This window comes from Harpia harpyja, chromosome 17 (genome assembly GCF_026419915.1).
Source record: "Harpia harpyja isolate bHarHar1 chromosome 17, bHarHar1 primary haplotype, whole genome shotgun sequence".
Taxonomy (NCBI): Eukaryota; Metazoa; Chordata; class Aves; order Accipitriformes; family Accipitridae; genus Harpia; species Harpia harpyja.
The window spans coordinates 25281738-25296102 of NC_068956.1; the positions used below are offsets into that span (position 1 = coordinate 25281738).

The 14365-nt window shown below is 35.8% G+C and overlaps 1 protein-coding gene across 8 annotated transcripts in view; it reads left to right on the plus strand.

The window, feature by feature from the left end:
- Positions 1-14365, plus strand: part of PAN3 (poly(A) specific ribonuclease subunit PAN3) — an 82889-nt gene that overhangs the window by 47451 nt on the left and 21073 nt on the right. For 7 of the 8 annotated variants that reach the window (XM_052812274.1, XM_052812273.1, XM_052812271.1 and 4 more), the window contains 6 exons: positions 6360-6607; positions 7192-7296; positions 7954-8011; positions 9141-9302; positions 9463-9579; positions 9673-9774. In XM_052812274.1, the coding sequence (XP_052668234.1) occupies positions 6360-6607; positions 7192-7296; positions 7954-8011; positions 9141-9302; positions 9463-9579; positions 9673-9774 (792 nt within the window). The remainder of the gene's footprint in view (positions 1-6359; positions 6608-7191; positions 7297-7953; positions 8012-9140; positions 9303-9462; positions 9580-9672; positions 9775-14365) is intronic. The other variant, XM_052812272.1, reaches the window with a different exon arrangement.

The window sequence follows — 14365 nt, forward strand, 5'->3', positions numbered from 1 at the left end:
ATTATTCTTGGGATCTGTTAGCTTTCAATAAGTGGAAACAAATTCAAATGAAACCCATTAAAGAGTTTATAAGAATTTTCCTTTAAATAAAGGTAAGTCTCCTTCCAGTTAAATGATGTATATTCTCCAGTAGAATAACTTTCAGGAAAAGTGTAAGATTTAAGCATTTGCATGAGATTAAGATTGCTTATAGGAGCTTACAAGGTACTGGAGGAAATCAATATTTCATAAGAAATAAGGAAATGTAGTAGGAATAATTTGTTAAAAGTTCCATAGTTTAATTCACCTGTAACAAAGTAGGTAAACGATGAGAACAATCCTTTGATTTCCCTCTTGAGGATGGAAAAAATGAAGTTCTTTCACATCTCTGATTTCTGAGATTTCACTAAAGGTAGGTGTAAATCAAAACCACTTTTGACATCTAGTATTTCATAGATAACCATTCACAAAATTAATTGTCCCTGGAAAATATTTGTTCCACCTGTCTTATCAACAGTACTGCAGAAATACTGGAAAAAATGACAACTGAAACCTAACGTACTTTAATAGATAACTTGTTGTATCCACACTTGACATATCCATTAGGGCATAGCATGGAAGAAGGTTACTCTTACTTTCATGTGTATTTACTTAGGTAAGTGCTTTCTAGCATAATCTCAACACAGTCAGCCTTCATCTTGGTAGCCTTTAATAGAATACGGAAACATAGTGAGATAAAATGTGAGTTAGACAAATAGCTGGAGAAAATTGTCCTGTTCAAGAGCTTTGAACAGATCTCCTTCACCCTCTCGAAACCTTATTTCCTTAAGCTCCCTTGGATAATACCCTATTTTTGCTCCTCCCATTCCTTTGCTAGCAAACAAATCCTGTTTATCATTTGTATGGGAAATTTAGTGAGTTGTTGACAATCTTCAAATAATACTACTGCTAACAAGCTTATCTTATCCAGGTCTGTGTAGCAGTTACAGAGTAATAGCGCCATTAAAATATGCAACAAAGCATATGAAAGAAATTAATGAATGTCATCGAAGTGATAAGACATCATTGCTGTGTTAAATTTGAGAGAGAACAGATGTATAGCTCCCAGCAGAGAAGATCCTTTGTCTGGCTTGGATTTTCTTAAGCTAGGTTATAGCTAAAGAGTGATGCCTTTGTCATCGATGGAAATGACAGCAAATTGTTGTTACTTCTATATTTGGTCCAAGACAGGCTCTGAGCTTATGCAGAATGTAAAAGATCCCATTTTTGCTGCCAGCCTGAACCTGCAGGCTTAGGAGCCAGGAGCATGAGGGTGATGTGCTTGTGTCCAGTTGACACATCTCCATTCGTGATGGGCTATGAGAGTGTAGTTCTTGGAGCTCAGGACCTCAGCTGGAAATGGACCACTTTCAGCTGAGGTGGTTTGAGTGGCCTAAGGCACCGAGAGCTTGTTTTGGCCTCCTGCGTCAAGTATGGTACAGCCATTCTGCTGAGAAAGTTCCACAGTCATGCCAGAATAATACAAGCGAGGAAGAAGGCAAAGAGATTGTAAAATTAGTTTCATCCCAAATAAAATTGAGGAGAAGGAACTTACGACTCTAAAGTTGTTTAGGGTATTAAGCAGATGTAATCAATTTGGAAATACGCAGCTATAATGCTAATGACCTGATAGCTTGAAAGAAATATATAGGACATATATAATATCCTATATATAATATAAGGGTACTGCTTGAAAGAGGTTATTGAAATAGTCTGGTTTTATTATTTACTTCGTTTAGTCATTCCTAAAAGTGTACCTAGTAGTCTAGAGTGTCTCTAATGTACAAAACATTATAGTAATAAAATGGTAAATGCTTAATTTTTGACCTCTGAATGTGTTACAAGCCTTAGAGGCATAGATATATGGTTGTAGATGAGTAAATTTGTAGGCAAAGGTAAGAAAGTATGTACAGAACATTTATTGGTTTCCTGTGGTTTTTAAAGTGTTTATGTTGTAGACCAGCTGATTTGTATACATGAGCTTAATGAAATCCTGCTTCATTAAGTTGTAAACTTCCATTGAATCCAAAAAACTAGACACTGAGTCCTTAATGAGAGTTCATGCTTGATGCCCTTTCTTTGATCCTGTTCATCTGCATGAATTCTTATATTCAAAATACAACTTAGCTTTTAATTCAAATACATTGCATGCTACAAAGCTTTATTAGAAGTGTTAATCTCATAAAATATCTTTGGTACTGTCTCAAATGAATTGCAAAGTCTACCACTTCCCTTTCCTCAGTCGCAATGAAACTTCAAAAATAAAAAACAATACCAGAAGTGAAAATACAACAATAAAAAGAGGGATATGTAAATATGACCTCTTTCTCTACCTAAAATGAGAATAGCAGCAGGAGCTCCAGGTATGTGTAGGTAGCCTGTACAGTCACTGTGAATGTTGTAAAAAGACCTTGAAATCCCACAGCCCTTTCCATGTTGAGATGATACCATGACACCGTTTTTTAGATGTAAATGATTTTGAGGTGAAAGAAGCTCTTTCTCTTTGCAGTTTACCTTTCAAGATAGTATTTGACTTCTTCATGAAGGGTATTAAGATTCACCAAGGCAGGAATGGAGAGCCACATTTACTAGTAGATAAGTCTAAGGAAGGACAATTTGAAGCAGGCTTTTTGGTGTTTGTCTTATTAAAATACCAACAGGAATACTGTAGGGGAACACTAAACTGTCTCATAGGGAAAGCTTAAAAATGTTTGGGGTTTTTTTGTCAGGATCACTGGTATGAGAGATGGATAAAAATCGTAATTAGATTATTCAAACCCCATTTTTTCTTAGGCCCTCGGGTGAATAGGTGTTTATATAAATTGTGCTATTGAAAACAGCATGTCTAATTCTGTGAGACATGGTTCCATATTCACCACATTGTTACTATCATGTTCAGTACGAGTCAGTAGGAATGAATGTTCACCTTTTCATACAGCCATTTTCCTTTATTTTCTTCTAATTCTATTTTGTTGTGGGTAAATATTAATATTGGTAAGGTTTTAACTGATTGAAATACTAACAAAGTTAGTGAGATCGGCTTGAGTTTGTGCATGCAATTACTTGCTTCCTAAGTACTTGGCTATGCATGAGTTTCACTGTATTAAAAGTTATTTTTTTCTTTTTTATGTGATATTGGACTTCTCATAATTAATACTTACTTATTTAGACTCTGCAGAATTTAATGCAGGTCTCCCAGAAGAATCTATCACCTTGAATATTTGCTGCCTCAGCCTGTTGGTACCTACAACAGCACTAGCAGCAATTTTCTTGTAACTTGTAGTATATTGTTCTAGTAGTATAAAACCAAACTGTAGTCAAGCTTCTTTCATATCTTGAACTCACTATGTATATTGGCAAATGAGAAGCCTGTATGTTCTGCCCATCAGATGATTTTCATTGAACTCTCAATGTTCTTCCAAAATCAGACCTAACTGAGGCTGGAAGGGCGTTTGAAAAGATTTGTGTAACTGTCTTCCTTTTCTTTCAATCTTGCATTAATATTCAAGCAAAGGCATTAAGGATTTCTATTTGTAAGTATTCTTTGGCAGGAATAAATTTTTTAAAAAGTAAATCTTACCGTGGAAGTTGTTTGAAATTGTATCAGTAAGAACTGCAAGTGATAGATTTATTTTTTTTTCCTGAGAAACTTTCAGTAGAAGGTCGCAATATAATTTCAGCAAGGTTGCAAGTCATCACTTTCATTTTTAAGATAAGATTTACAGTATACTGTGTCTTGTACGTACAGTTGTTGGGGTTTTTTTAAAAGTAGAGAAGTCTTCAGTTAATTTTTCATTAGTATATATGAAGGCTGCTGGGTTTTTTTTCCTGGTTTCTACAGTTGAATGTTTTATTGAAAAAAAAAAAAAGTTTCTTGAAGTCAGTTACTTCTATCTGGGTAGAAATTACATGCTTGGAAGGACTTCAGTTAATTCTGTGTTTTAATGGAATAGAGTGAAAAAGACACGTCAATAACTTTCCCTAGGTGAAGAGAATCCCTTGAACATCATAGACACAAACTGTAGAGCTGCTCCAGTTTTATGGCCATTTTAATTAGCCATCCTTCAAATTTTAATAGTAATATATTGTTTCCTTTGAAATTGCTCTTTTCTCACAGTGGATTAAGTATGCATTCATGTTTTAGTCTTTTGTTAAAAATGTAACCATCTATACAGTAGCTATTGAAATATTTTAAGTGTTAGTCACTCAAGGCAACTTTTACCTTAATGGAAACTTACTTTCTTTTGTAGCATAAACCAGTGCTATCACAATGCGTAACGTTTTACGGTCATACAGTTGATTTGTAAGCAGATTTTTAGGACACTACTTATGTTACCATTCAGAACTACTTTAAACATTCAGAAGTGCCTATTATAATTTACATTTTATTAAGTTAATACACTAGTCAGCAAGCAATTATTCCACAGTATTGCTTCTCTGTAAGGTGTATGTACACATACATGTACATATATTAATATAAAGAAAAGTTCTGGCCCAGAAAAGTCTAGACTTTTTTATAATTCTTATATTCTTAAATTCTTATATTTTTATATTTTATAAAAAGAATAAATGACTGAAGAGACCCAACTAAAGAGAAAGGTGTAAGATTTTCTTCTGGTTTACATTAAAAAGTCTTGTTTGTTTTATTGGAACTATTCACTTTTCAAGAACAAAAGAAATATTGTGCTGAATGAATACGCATAGTTTTTGAGATGTCAAAAAAGTAAATTATTGGAGTTAAATGAAAGGTTACAAATACTCTAATATCATTAGGATAATACAGCTTCAAAATAATTTTTCCCCGCCTACTGATTAAACTGTTAATACTAAAATTGTTATTTGCTTTTGTGGTTTGTTTAAAAAAAGAAAAAAGTAGATGTGGGAGGGTTGCGACTACTGTAGAGACAAGACATGAGTGTTAAAAAAAAAAAAAAAGAAAAACTCCTACATGTTACTGATGATGCATATTGAGAACTCTGCGTACAATAACCCCTGACGGAAGTAACTAAACTAGCTTTTGGTAACTAAGAAGTGTGTATGCAAAAAAAAGTTGTTCTTGTTTTTGTTACTCAGATGTTTGCTTAAGTTACTTCCATTTATAAGCTGTGGTAACTAAAGGTTATAAATGGAAGTAATTTAAGCAAATATCTGAGTACCAACTAACTGAATTCTTAATTAGAGAAGAATTCTCAGCTGCCCATAGAGCATTAAATATAAAAGTTGTGTATCTTCTGTCCTTTCAAAAAAAGAATGTAGTATGGCTAATGTAGTTCTGATTTAAGGAAGAGAAAGTACATCCCAATCTGAACTGAGCAACAGTAAGTTTCATAGATGCTCTCCTTTGTGCTAATCTGAATACATAGATATCTAGGATCTTCTACTAGCAATACTAGGAGTTTTCTGAAGGGTAATCCCTTCCTCACATCTTTGACATCTAAACTTTTATAAATAAGCGTATCTGAGAATTCCGCATACAATGACTCTTGAAGTAACTAAACTAATTTGTGGTAACTAAAAAGTGTGTGTGCAGAAAAGGTTGCCCTTGGTTTTCCCCACTGATGCACTTTGTTTAGAAGCTGAGCTTCTCAAGTTTCAGGTGAGTTGCCTGTCTAATGTTGAGGGTGAACACCAGTCAATAAAATAATTTTAAATAAATTTGAAAATCTCAGCATGAATGCCTAACAGACTTCATATTCTGAGAAGCTACCTGTCTTTGCATACCAAATAGATCTTCTGGGGGATAATTTTTGAATACAATAATTATAGGAAAATAAATAATTTCTCCTCTGAAATTATTAAAAGTAGCGTATTGTGTATTGCTTATTTGCATGCTGTAGTTACTGGAGATCTAACTGCAATATTCATTCATAGCTGTGGAGTTGGTTCTAGTAAAAGATACACACATAATGAGGTGAAGTGAGTTACAGCTCGGCAGACTCCATTGACTGCTTGTGTAACTTATGTAAACATTCACTTACCATGCAGTTGTTAATATTTTATGGTTTTGTGGTTTAATAAACTCCCTTCTAGACACAGCATTAATTTGATTTGTCTCCCCCATTCTGCTTCTTCTGTGTCTTTCATTCCGGTTCTCTCTGTGTAGATCATAAGTTCCCAAGCCCTTTCTCTCAGAATGAATCATGATTTTTTTGGAAAATGTATCTGTTCAGTCTTGCTCTTAATGTTTTACCTCTTACCGCTCATATAGATGTAGCAGTCCTTAAGCATCTCACCTGCTCAGAATATTAGTGGTAGTGAAAGCTGGTTTTTTTTTCCAAATGGCTAATTTTTTTTTTTGGATGACAAAGATTTGATCAAGAATCTTCTTGTGTTTCTTGAAGGAATGTCACTGTCAGCAGGATCTTCTCCTCTTCATTCCCCCAAAATAACTCCTCATACATCTCCTGCTCCTCGAAGAAGAAGTCATACTCCTAACCCAGCAAACTATATGGTGCCTACTAGTGCCTCTGCTTCTGTTGCTAATGCTGTCTCTCAGCCTCCATCTACCGGCCAGGTGATCCAGAAGGAAACAGTGGGTGGAACAACGTACTTCTACACTGATACAACTCCAGCACCTCTCACAGGAATGGTATGTTTGCTTTCGATACAGAAGTATATGGAGTTGCCAAATGCTGAATTGGTTGATGCTACAGAGATTATTCTAAACACTCTGAAACCCTTATTCTCTATGAAGATTTGGCCTTTTAATTGTTGTACTTGTTCTCCAAAATCACTGAAATTTAAGGACCAGAGAATTTTATATGTATTTTTCATTTACCTCTGTGGAGAGTTTTGGGTTTTTTTATACAGCAGTAGAAAGAAAGCATTTTATGTATATCTCAGTGGATACATACATAAGGAGAAAACATGAAAAATTCGGATTGGTTTTTTTTTTTCTGATGGGTTAAATAACCCTTCCATTTACAGTGGAGGGGAAAAGGCAGTTACAAAAATGTTAAAATAACTATGTACATACACACACACCCCCCCTTGAAATCATTAGTAGTAAATATCTCATAAGGAAATTGTAGTATATCTGACAATTGATTTGTAACACGTACTTGTGCATGAAGCCTTCGTAGTTCAGTAGCTCAAACTAAAAGGGTGACAAAACTCTTCGTTTTCCCTATCGTTAAGGGTTTTAAACGGCTTGTTAAAATGTTTTGTTTTCAGGTATTTCCAAACTACCACATTTACCATCCAGCTGCACCTCACGTTGCTTACATGCAGCCAAAAGCAAATGCACCTTCCTTCTTCATGGCAGATGAGCTCAGACAGGTAAGATGATAGAGAATTTAAAGGAAAATCTCATATCTTGGCAAAAACTAGAAAATCACTAATAGTAGAAGAGAAATAGTCACTCAAAGTCCTTGCAGTCAATTTTCCCTGTGGAGAATTTAAAAAATCAAGTTCTGTAATGGGTGGAGTACCACAGAGGGTGGGGGCAGGTTACAACATATGTGACTGCAATCTAATCTGCATGCCATGATTTACTGTTCGGCTAAGGATTCTTACTTCTCGTGTATTGTTTTGGTATGCATAAGTTCATTTATGTAGCATTACTTTAAGCTGTAATCCTATCCAGTTTTAAAGTCTTTCACTGAAATGAAAGTGTATGCAGGTGTTAGTTGATGAGCCTTTCTCTGAGAGCTGGCTGTGACTGTTACTTATTTCAGCTTTACTGTAGTAGGTGCCTCTGCTAATGCTAGCTCTAGCTAATGTGTCTTCTGCAGTTCTTCCTTCAAGAATTTATATATTTTGTCATTAATGTTTTCAAGCCTAGTGGTCTTCAGCCCCCCCCCCAACCCTGGACACTTGCATCAACTCCCTTTTTTAGTACAAGTAGCTGGAACTTCAAAGACAGTGTACTGTTAACTTACCAAAAATGATGAGCTGAATTATAGCGTTCAAAACCTGACTGAATTTGTTCTTCAGGAACTGATCAACAGACACTTAATAACTATGGCCCAGATTGATCAGGCTGATATTCCTGGTAAGTAAGTGTTTCTTATAACGTAAACTGTGATCATATTGTTCTGCAACCATGCATATGCAACAATATTAACAACATCTTGCAAAGAACACCACCTGTTTTTAATTTTTCATGAAGCCTTAATCATCAGCCTGGGCTGTGGATAATCAGATACAAAGTTTTTCAGAAATAGGAAATTTGTTTCTTGCTTCTATTTTCTCTTTCTTCTCTGATTTTCTTCTGTTTTAAAACCCCTTAATGGTTGGGAATACTTAAAATTGCTGAGAAAGGAAAAATCATGAAGGCAATAAAGCCTCATGAAGAACAGTAGTATATTACTTTGTACATATTAGGTATTCCTTTAAAGGATGCATATATTTTCAAAGGCTGTATATAAACTGGAAAATTAATTTGTTTTAAAGTGAATTGGCTGGCATACTAGTTGTCAGGCAAGAGAAGCATATACTCTTCATTGTAATTTGGCTTTTGGAGAATTTACAATTGACTGTGTTCAACTTGATGTAAACGGATTGCTTTTTTTGGTTGCAGTATCTTTACTTCTCAAATGTGTGTTTAACATGATAATGATACAGTAAAAAAATGCAATTTAGTTTACTAATGCAGATGAAGTACAAGTGTATCTCGTCTTGCAAGGGTAATCTCTTAATCTGATTTGTAAACTTTCAGCACGTCTCTCCTTCTGTTTTCTAAACCAGTATGTTAAAACACATAAGATCCAGATTTGCTTTTTTGTGATGAAGACAGGGTTCTTACAGTGGTATGAAGTCTTAATGGAAGTTGGTGGTTATTTATGAATCTGTGCAGGAAAAAACCACCAAAGAATGGTCATTCAGAAGGGTGAATTTTTAAGGCAAATGAGAAAATGGCAGATGGAACTGTGCATCTATTCTGTTGATTTTACTTGGTGTAACTGTTTTTCTGAAGACAGTTATTTTAGCTTTGTGGAATCTCTTCCAGGAACGTATATATTGGTATTAAAGCTAAAATAGTGAATTTTAACTTTACATGCATCTAAAAGATGGTACAAAGAATTTATGTATTGCAGTCGTTTTAATCTTCTTTGCTACTGTAATAACTTTCTCAAAGTCAGCTGACACCTACTATGTTTCTGTGTATAAACTGATTTTAGCAGTTCCTGCGGAAGTGGACAGCTACCACAGTCTCTTTCCTTTGGAACCACTGCCACCGCCCAATCGGATACAGAAGACAAGCAACTTTGGGTACATTACATCATGCTATAAAGCTGTAAATAGTAAAGATGACCTGCCGTATTGCCTTCGGAGGATACATGGTGAGAAAAATTGAGTTGCCTCGATAGGACTAGCATTCCTAAGCATGCTAGTGATATTTTAATGTCTGGTTGCTTTTCAGTAGTTTCAGAAGAAATGTCAAAGTAAAAAATTCTCCCCCAAAACATTACATTTTAAACCATGGTTTTTGTTCTTTTCTAGGTTTTCGTCTTGTTAACACCAAGTGCATGGTATTGGTTGACATGTGGAAAAAAATTCAGCACTCGAATATAGTAACTTTGCGTGAAGTGTTTACCACTAAAGCGTTTGGAGAACATTGTAAGTTTTTTGGGTTTTTTTCCCAACTGATGTGTTGAGACTTTTTTCTAAATATGCTTGAGTTAGTAATTGTCACATGTTTCTATTTTTAAGCTCTTGTGTTTGCATACGATTTTCATGCTGGAGGAGAGACTATGATGAGCAGACACTTCAATGACCCTAGTGCTGATGCCTATTTCACAAAACGAAAATGGGGTAAGGAAAATACGTTATCGTACAATACTTCTGTAAACTATTTCCAATACTTAAGCAGTAAGTAGGTGGTCAGAAATAGTCATTCAACTTAATTTTTTAGCTAATCAGTTCTGTCATATCATAAGCTGATTGGGATCAGAGAACTCTTCTTCACTTCCTATTTGTAAAATTTCTGAATATAATTTTTTTTTGACATAACAGAAAAGTTATAACTAGAGTTAAAAGCTAAGGTAGAAGTCTAACAGTGAACAATTTACTTTTCTGGTCACATTTGACTTATGACTAATATGCAAAATTGACATCAGTTTGTAAGGGAATTACACTTCTTTGACAGGGAAATAAGTTTGAATGGGATTGGGAGCCAAGAACTCTGGGGTCCTAATTGCAGGTCTGTCACTGCGTGACACCTGACGCTTAATGGAGATGTTTCCAAAATTGTAAAAGACACATGTTATGTCAGTTTGATGCTTGCTGTTCAGGTGCCCTCCACTTATAATTTTTTTTTTTTTTTCCTCATGGAGTATTATGGGGACTAATTAGATAGTGTTTTATTTAATGTTTTGAATGTGAAGTACTAGTTAAGACAAGAAATGGATTGAAAATTTCCTGTAACATATATTCTTTTCAGACACAAACTTCACATCATGGTCTGATTTTTTTCAGATTTATACTATGGCTTCAAAGGAGTCACTAAAGCTACATCTACATTCATAAATAAAATCTGTCACAGCATGGTCTGTGATTCAGCAAGTCGCCCAGCAAAGCTCATATCCATATGGCTAAAGCCTCCTCCCCTCCAAAACAGTATGCCGCCAGTCATTCTGCCTGTTAGGACCAGTTTGTGACCCATGCAGTCCCACAAACTGCATCCATGTGTGGTCTGGAACACAACAGACCAAAGCTGTTAGTAGAGCCCAGTGCCATGCTGAGAAAGCTGAATGGAATCCCAGAAATTCTTAGAGCTCATTTGGCCCAAGTTCCTGCTCGATGCAGGACCAACCCTGAAATGCGATCCACGACCAGAGGACTATGACCTGGCCTTGTTTGTTTTATTAGAGTAGGTGTTCCCTAAATGTCTTTAGGCTGCCAGTGTATAAAGAGAAGCAGGAGCTAAGGTTTCTTCGTTCTTGTGCCTTTTGAAATTAGAGCCTTTAGCTGTGAATTCAATCTGTTTCAAAGGTTGACATGGAAAACTTTACTTGGCTATCTGGTAGATCAGAGTATAATGGATTGGTAGTGGGTGAATACAGTCAAAGGCTTGCAGATCCCTTATATACTGAATAATCCCCCCTGGTTTTGCACTGAGCTGACTGGTGTAAGTGAGATTGGAACTTGAGTTCCACCACTGGTTTTGGTGGCAATATCTCAGACAGAGGAAACCCTAGTTTGACTTGTCATATCCTGTGGCAAGTCGAAGAATGCAATTACAAATTCAGTGAGCCTGATGTGAAACTAATTTGGTAGGATAAACCTGGAACACCTACTGCCAGGTTAATGACTGTTACGTGCAGGACTAGACTTCTGAGTGTCTCCCACCCATGGTTTTCAATTTCCATGTAAATCAGTCCTTGTTATGTTTTTATATCTCTCTAGAGTATTACAGAAGAATGATGTCTGTTCTAGATAAAATAATAGAAGTTACAATAAAATTCTTGGGGACACATTCTTTTGTCACACTGGAAAAGAATTAAGTTTTGCTCTTATAAAGGGCAGTCATGTCTCATTAATCTATCCAAGTTCTTTGAAGGAAGATCCAGTAGATGGGATCTTTGGTTTTCAATGAAGTCCATCAGAGTCTCTAAAAGAAACTTAAGTGACCATGAGATAAAAGAGAAAGTCCTCAGTTAGATTAATAACTGGTTAGAAGATGAGAAACAGAGTGAGAGCGAACGGTTGTGTCACAGTGAAGGGAGATCACTGATGGGGTCTCACAAGAATATGTGCTGGGAGTTTTATTTCTTAACACATTCACTTATTTTCACTGAAGATAAACAATGGTCTGTCAAAATTTGCTGATAATACCAAATTATTTGGGTTGTTAAAAACAAAGGCCAATTGTGATGGATTGCAGAAGGATCTTACAAGACTGGGACTCTTGGCAGTAATCTAGCAGGTGATATAATGTAAACTGATGTGATTGAGGGAAAACATAACTCTAGCTTTAAACATAAAATGGTGGCCTCTGTTGTGGCTGTTACCACTCAGTAATAGATCTGGGGCTATAGTTAAGTAGATTAAGGAAAATACTGTTCTCTTGCTGAATAGCAGTAAATAGGAAATGGATTGTTGCAGGTTATTAAGAAAAAAGTAAACAATGAAACATAAGATGTTGTATTCAAGATGTGGGTGCATCATAGACTCCTATCTGTACTTGTGGTCCTCCTTACACATTTTGAAGGGTATAGAAGAACAGCAAAGAAGTTGAAAGAGGTGACAGGGATGATTAAAGGCATGGAACAGCTTCTGTATGAAGAACAGAATAGTACTTTTCATGCTTTTAAAGATGGACAGGAGTATGATGGGATTAAAAATGACTGCAATATGGCAGGTGTCTGAAAAATCATCAGGGACAAAGAAAAAATGAATAAGCAACAATAGTTTACTATTTCTTCCAGCCTAAAACTAGGGACTGACAAATGAAACTAGCGAACTAGCAAATTCAAAACCTGTGTAAAGACAATTAAGCCATGGAACTTTATCACAGATTATTGTGGACATTTGCCTGGGTTCAAGGGGAAAGTGGGCTTACTCATGGAGGAGAAATACTTGGAAGACTGTTAACTGCAAAGACACTGTCTCTAGCTCAGGAGTTCTCTGAGCTGCAAATCATTGGAGGCTAGTAGAATATTCTATTTGTTTATATTTGTATGGTAAGGTATCCATTGCAAGCTACTGTTCTAATTTTAGCGTATGTGTCTTTGAAACAGGCTAGTGGGCTATCTGGACCATTTACTTGACCAACTACTACTTCCTTCTGTAGGCAGGGATGGTCTTTGAAATTGGAAATAAGACATCAATTTCTGTTAGGCCAAACCAAAGTACTCTTTAATTAAAATGAACTGTTGCAGCAGAACTTACAGGGATCTGTAAGGAAGATAACTCTCTCCTGTCTATGGCACTTCTCATTACCTGCTCTTCCAGTCTTTTTATTAGATAAATTAGAAAAAAAGTCACCTGAAATTCCCAAATTTTGCCAAATCTTTCTGCACATCTTTGCTTTGGCCTTTCTTTTTTTGGTAACTGCTGCTTTCTAGTCTGGTCCTCAGTAGAAGGAGCAATTTAAGAGAGAAAAATAAGATTGCATACCTATAACTTGATTTCTCAGAATTGCCTGCCTTCATGGATCCTTTCTCCATCCCCTCACAGAGTTTCTTGGCCGTCTGCCTGCCTAGAGGAGACTCCCAAGAGAAGCAGGGGAATGGATGGAAGTTGGGTACTCTGCAGCATGAGGCCCAGATTAGTACAATTGCTTTTAAAGGTTTTAGGAGGCACAACACTGTGAACCTGATCAGTGAACTCAGAGAATTTGATTTCAGGTATGCAACCTTATTTATGTTGAACACTCCAGTTGGCAACGTGAGACTTTGACAGTTAAAAGATGAGGATTATGGTTTACATAGCTGTCTTGCATGTCACTGGTGGCAGTGTGGTCAGTCTTGCATTTTTTCTTTTTGCTGTGTTACTTACAGACCCTGTTACAGAACTACTTTGGAAGAGATTTGGTGTGGGGAAAAAAAGAAACCAGCTTACATTTATTTTTATACTGTAAACTAATGGCTTTGTTACTTTTGAATGCTATAGAATTTATTGCTTGTGTTCTTTATGCAATGAGATATCCTCTTTCTTCAGTGTGATAATCTGACATTGCTCTGTCATATTTTACTGAATTTACACAAGTTTTAAAATCAGGAGTCTGACTTTTCAGTTAATTGTTACTTGGAGTACATTTATTTGAAAAGTTCCTTTTTTGTTTGATTCTCATTTGTTATATTTCCTCACTACACTTATTTCTATCAAAAGTGTCTAAACATTAAATCTGTTGTTCTGGAACTTGTTTGTTTTCTTCCACCTTTCTGATACTGCTCAACTTCAGATTATAGTACATGTTAGTACATTTATCTCTGCAGAAATGATGTTCTCTTTAAATTAGCAAGTTAACCCAAAGGTACTGAAATGTTCTTAACAGTCCAGTAATTAAATGGTAAACCACATTCTGAATGTAAGTACTTTAAAACTATCGGCTAGAAAGTCCTGGCAAATTAACAGTAACTATCCACTGCTGCCAGTAGGGTTTTTTCTTTGTCCTGATGGGTTTTTGTGGTTGGCAGAGATAAGCGTGCCTTTGACATGTCCTTTGGTCTGTTTATTAAAAACACTCTGAGTAATTAAACATTGGTGTACATGCTGTTAATAGTAGTTTGCAGCACCACAGATTCTGCTTTTCAGCAAACAAATACTTTCTAATGAGGATAGGCAAGTTTCCTGGACCTTGTTTTCCTTTGGACACATTAATAGTAGTATGTAATGCACAAAAGTGGACTTCAGTACTGACTTTACAGTTTTTGCATCCCCAGTTGCTGAATGTTTTTTC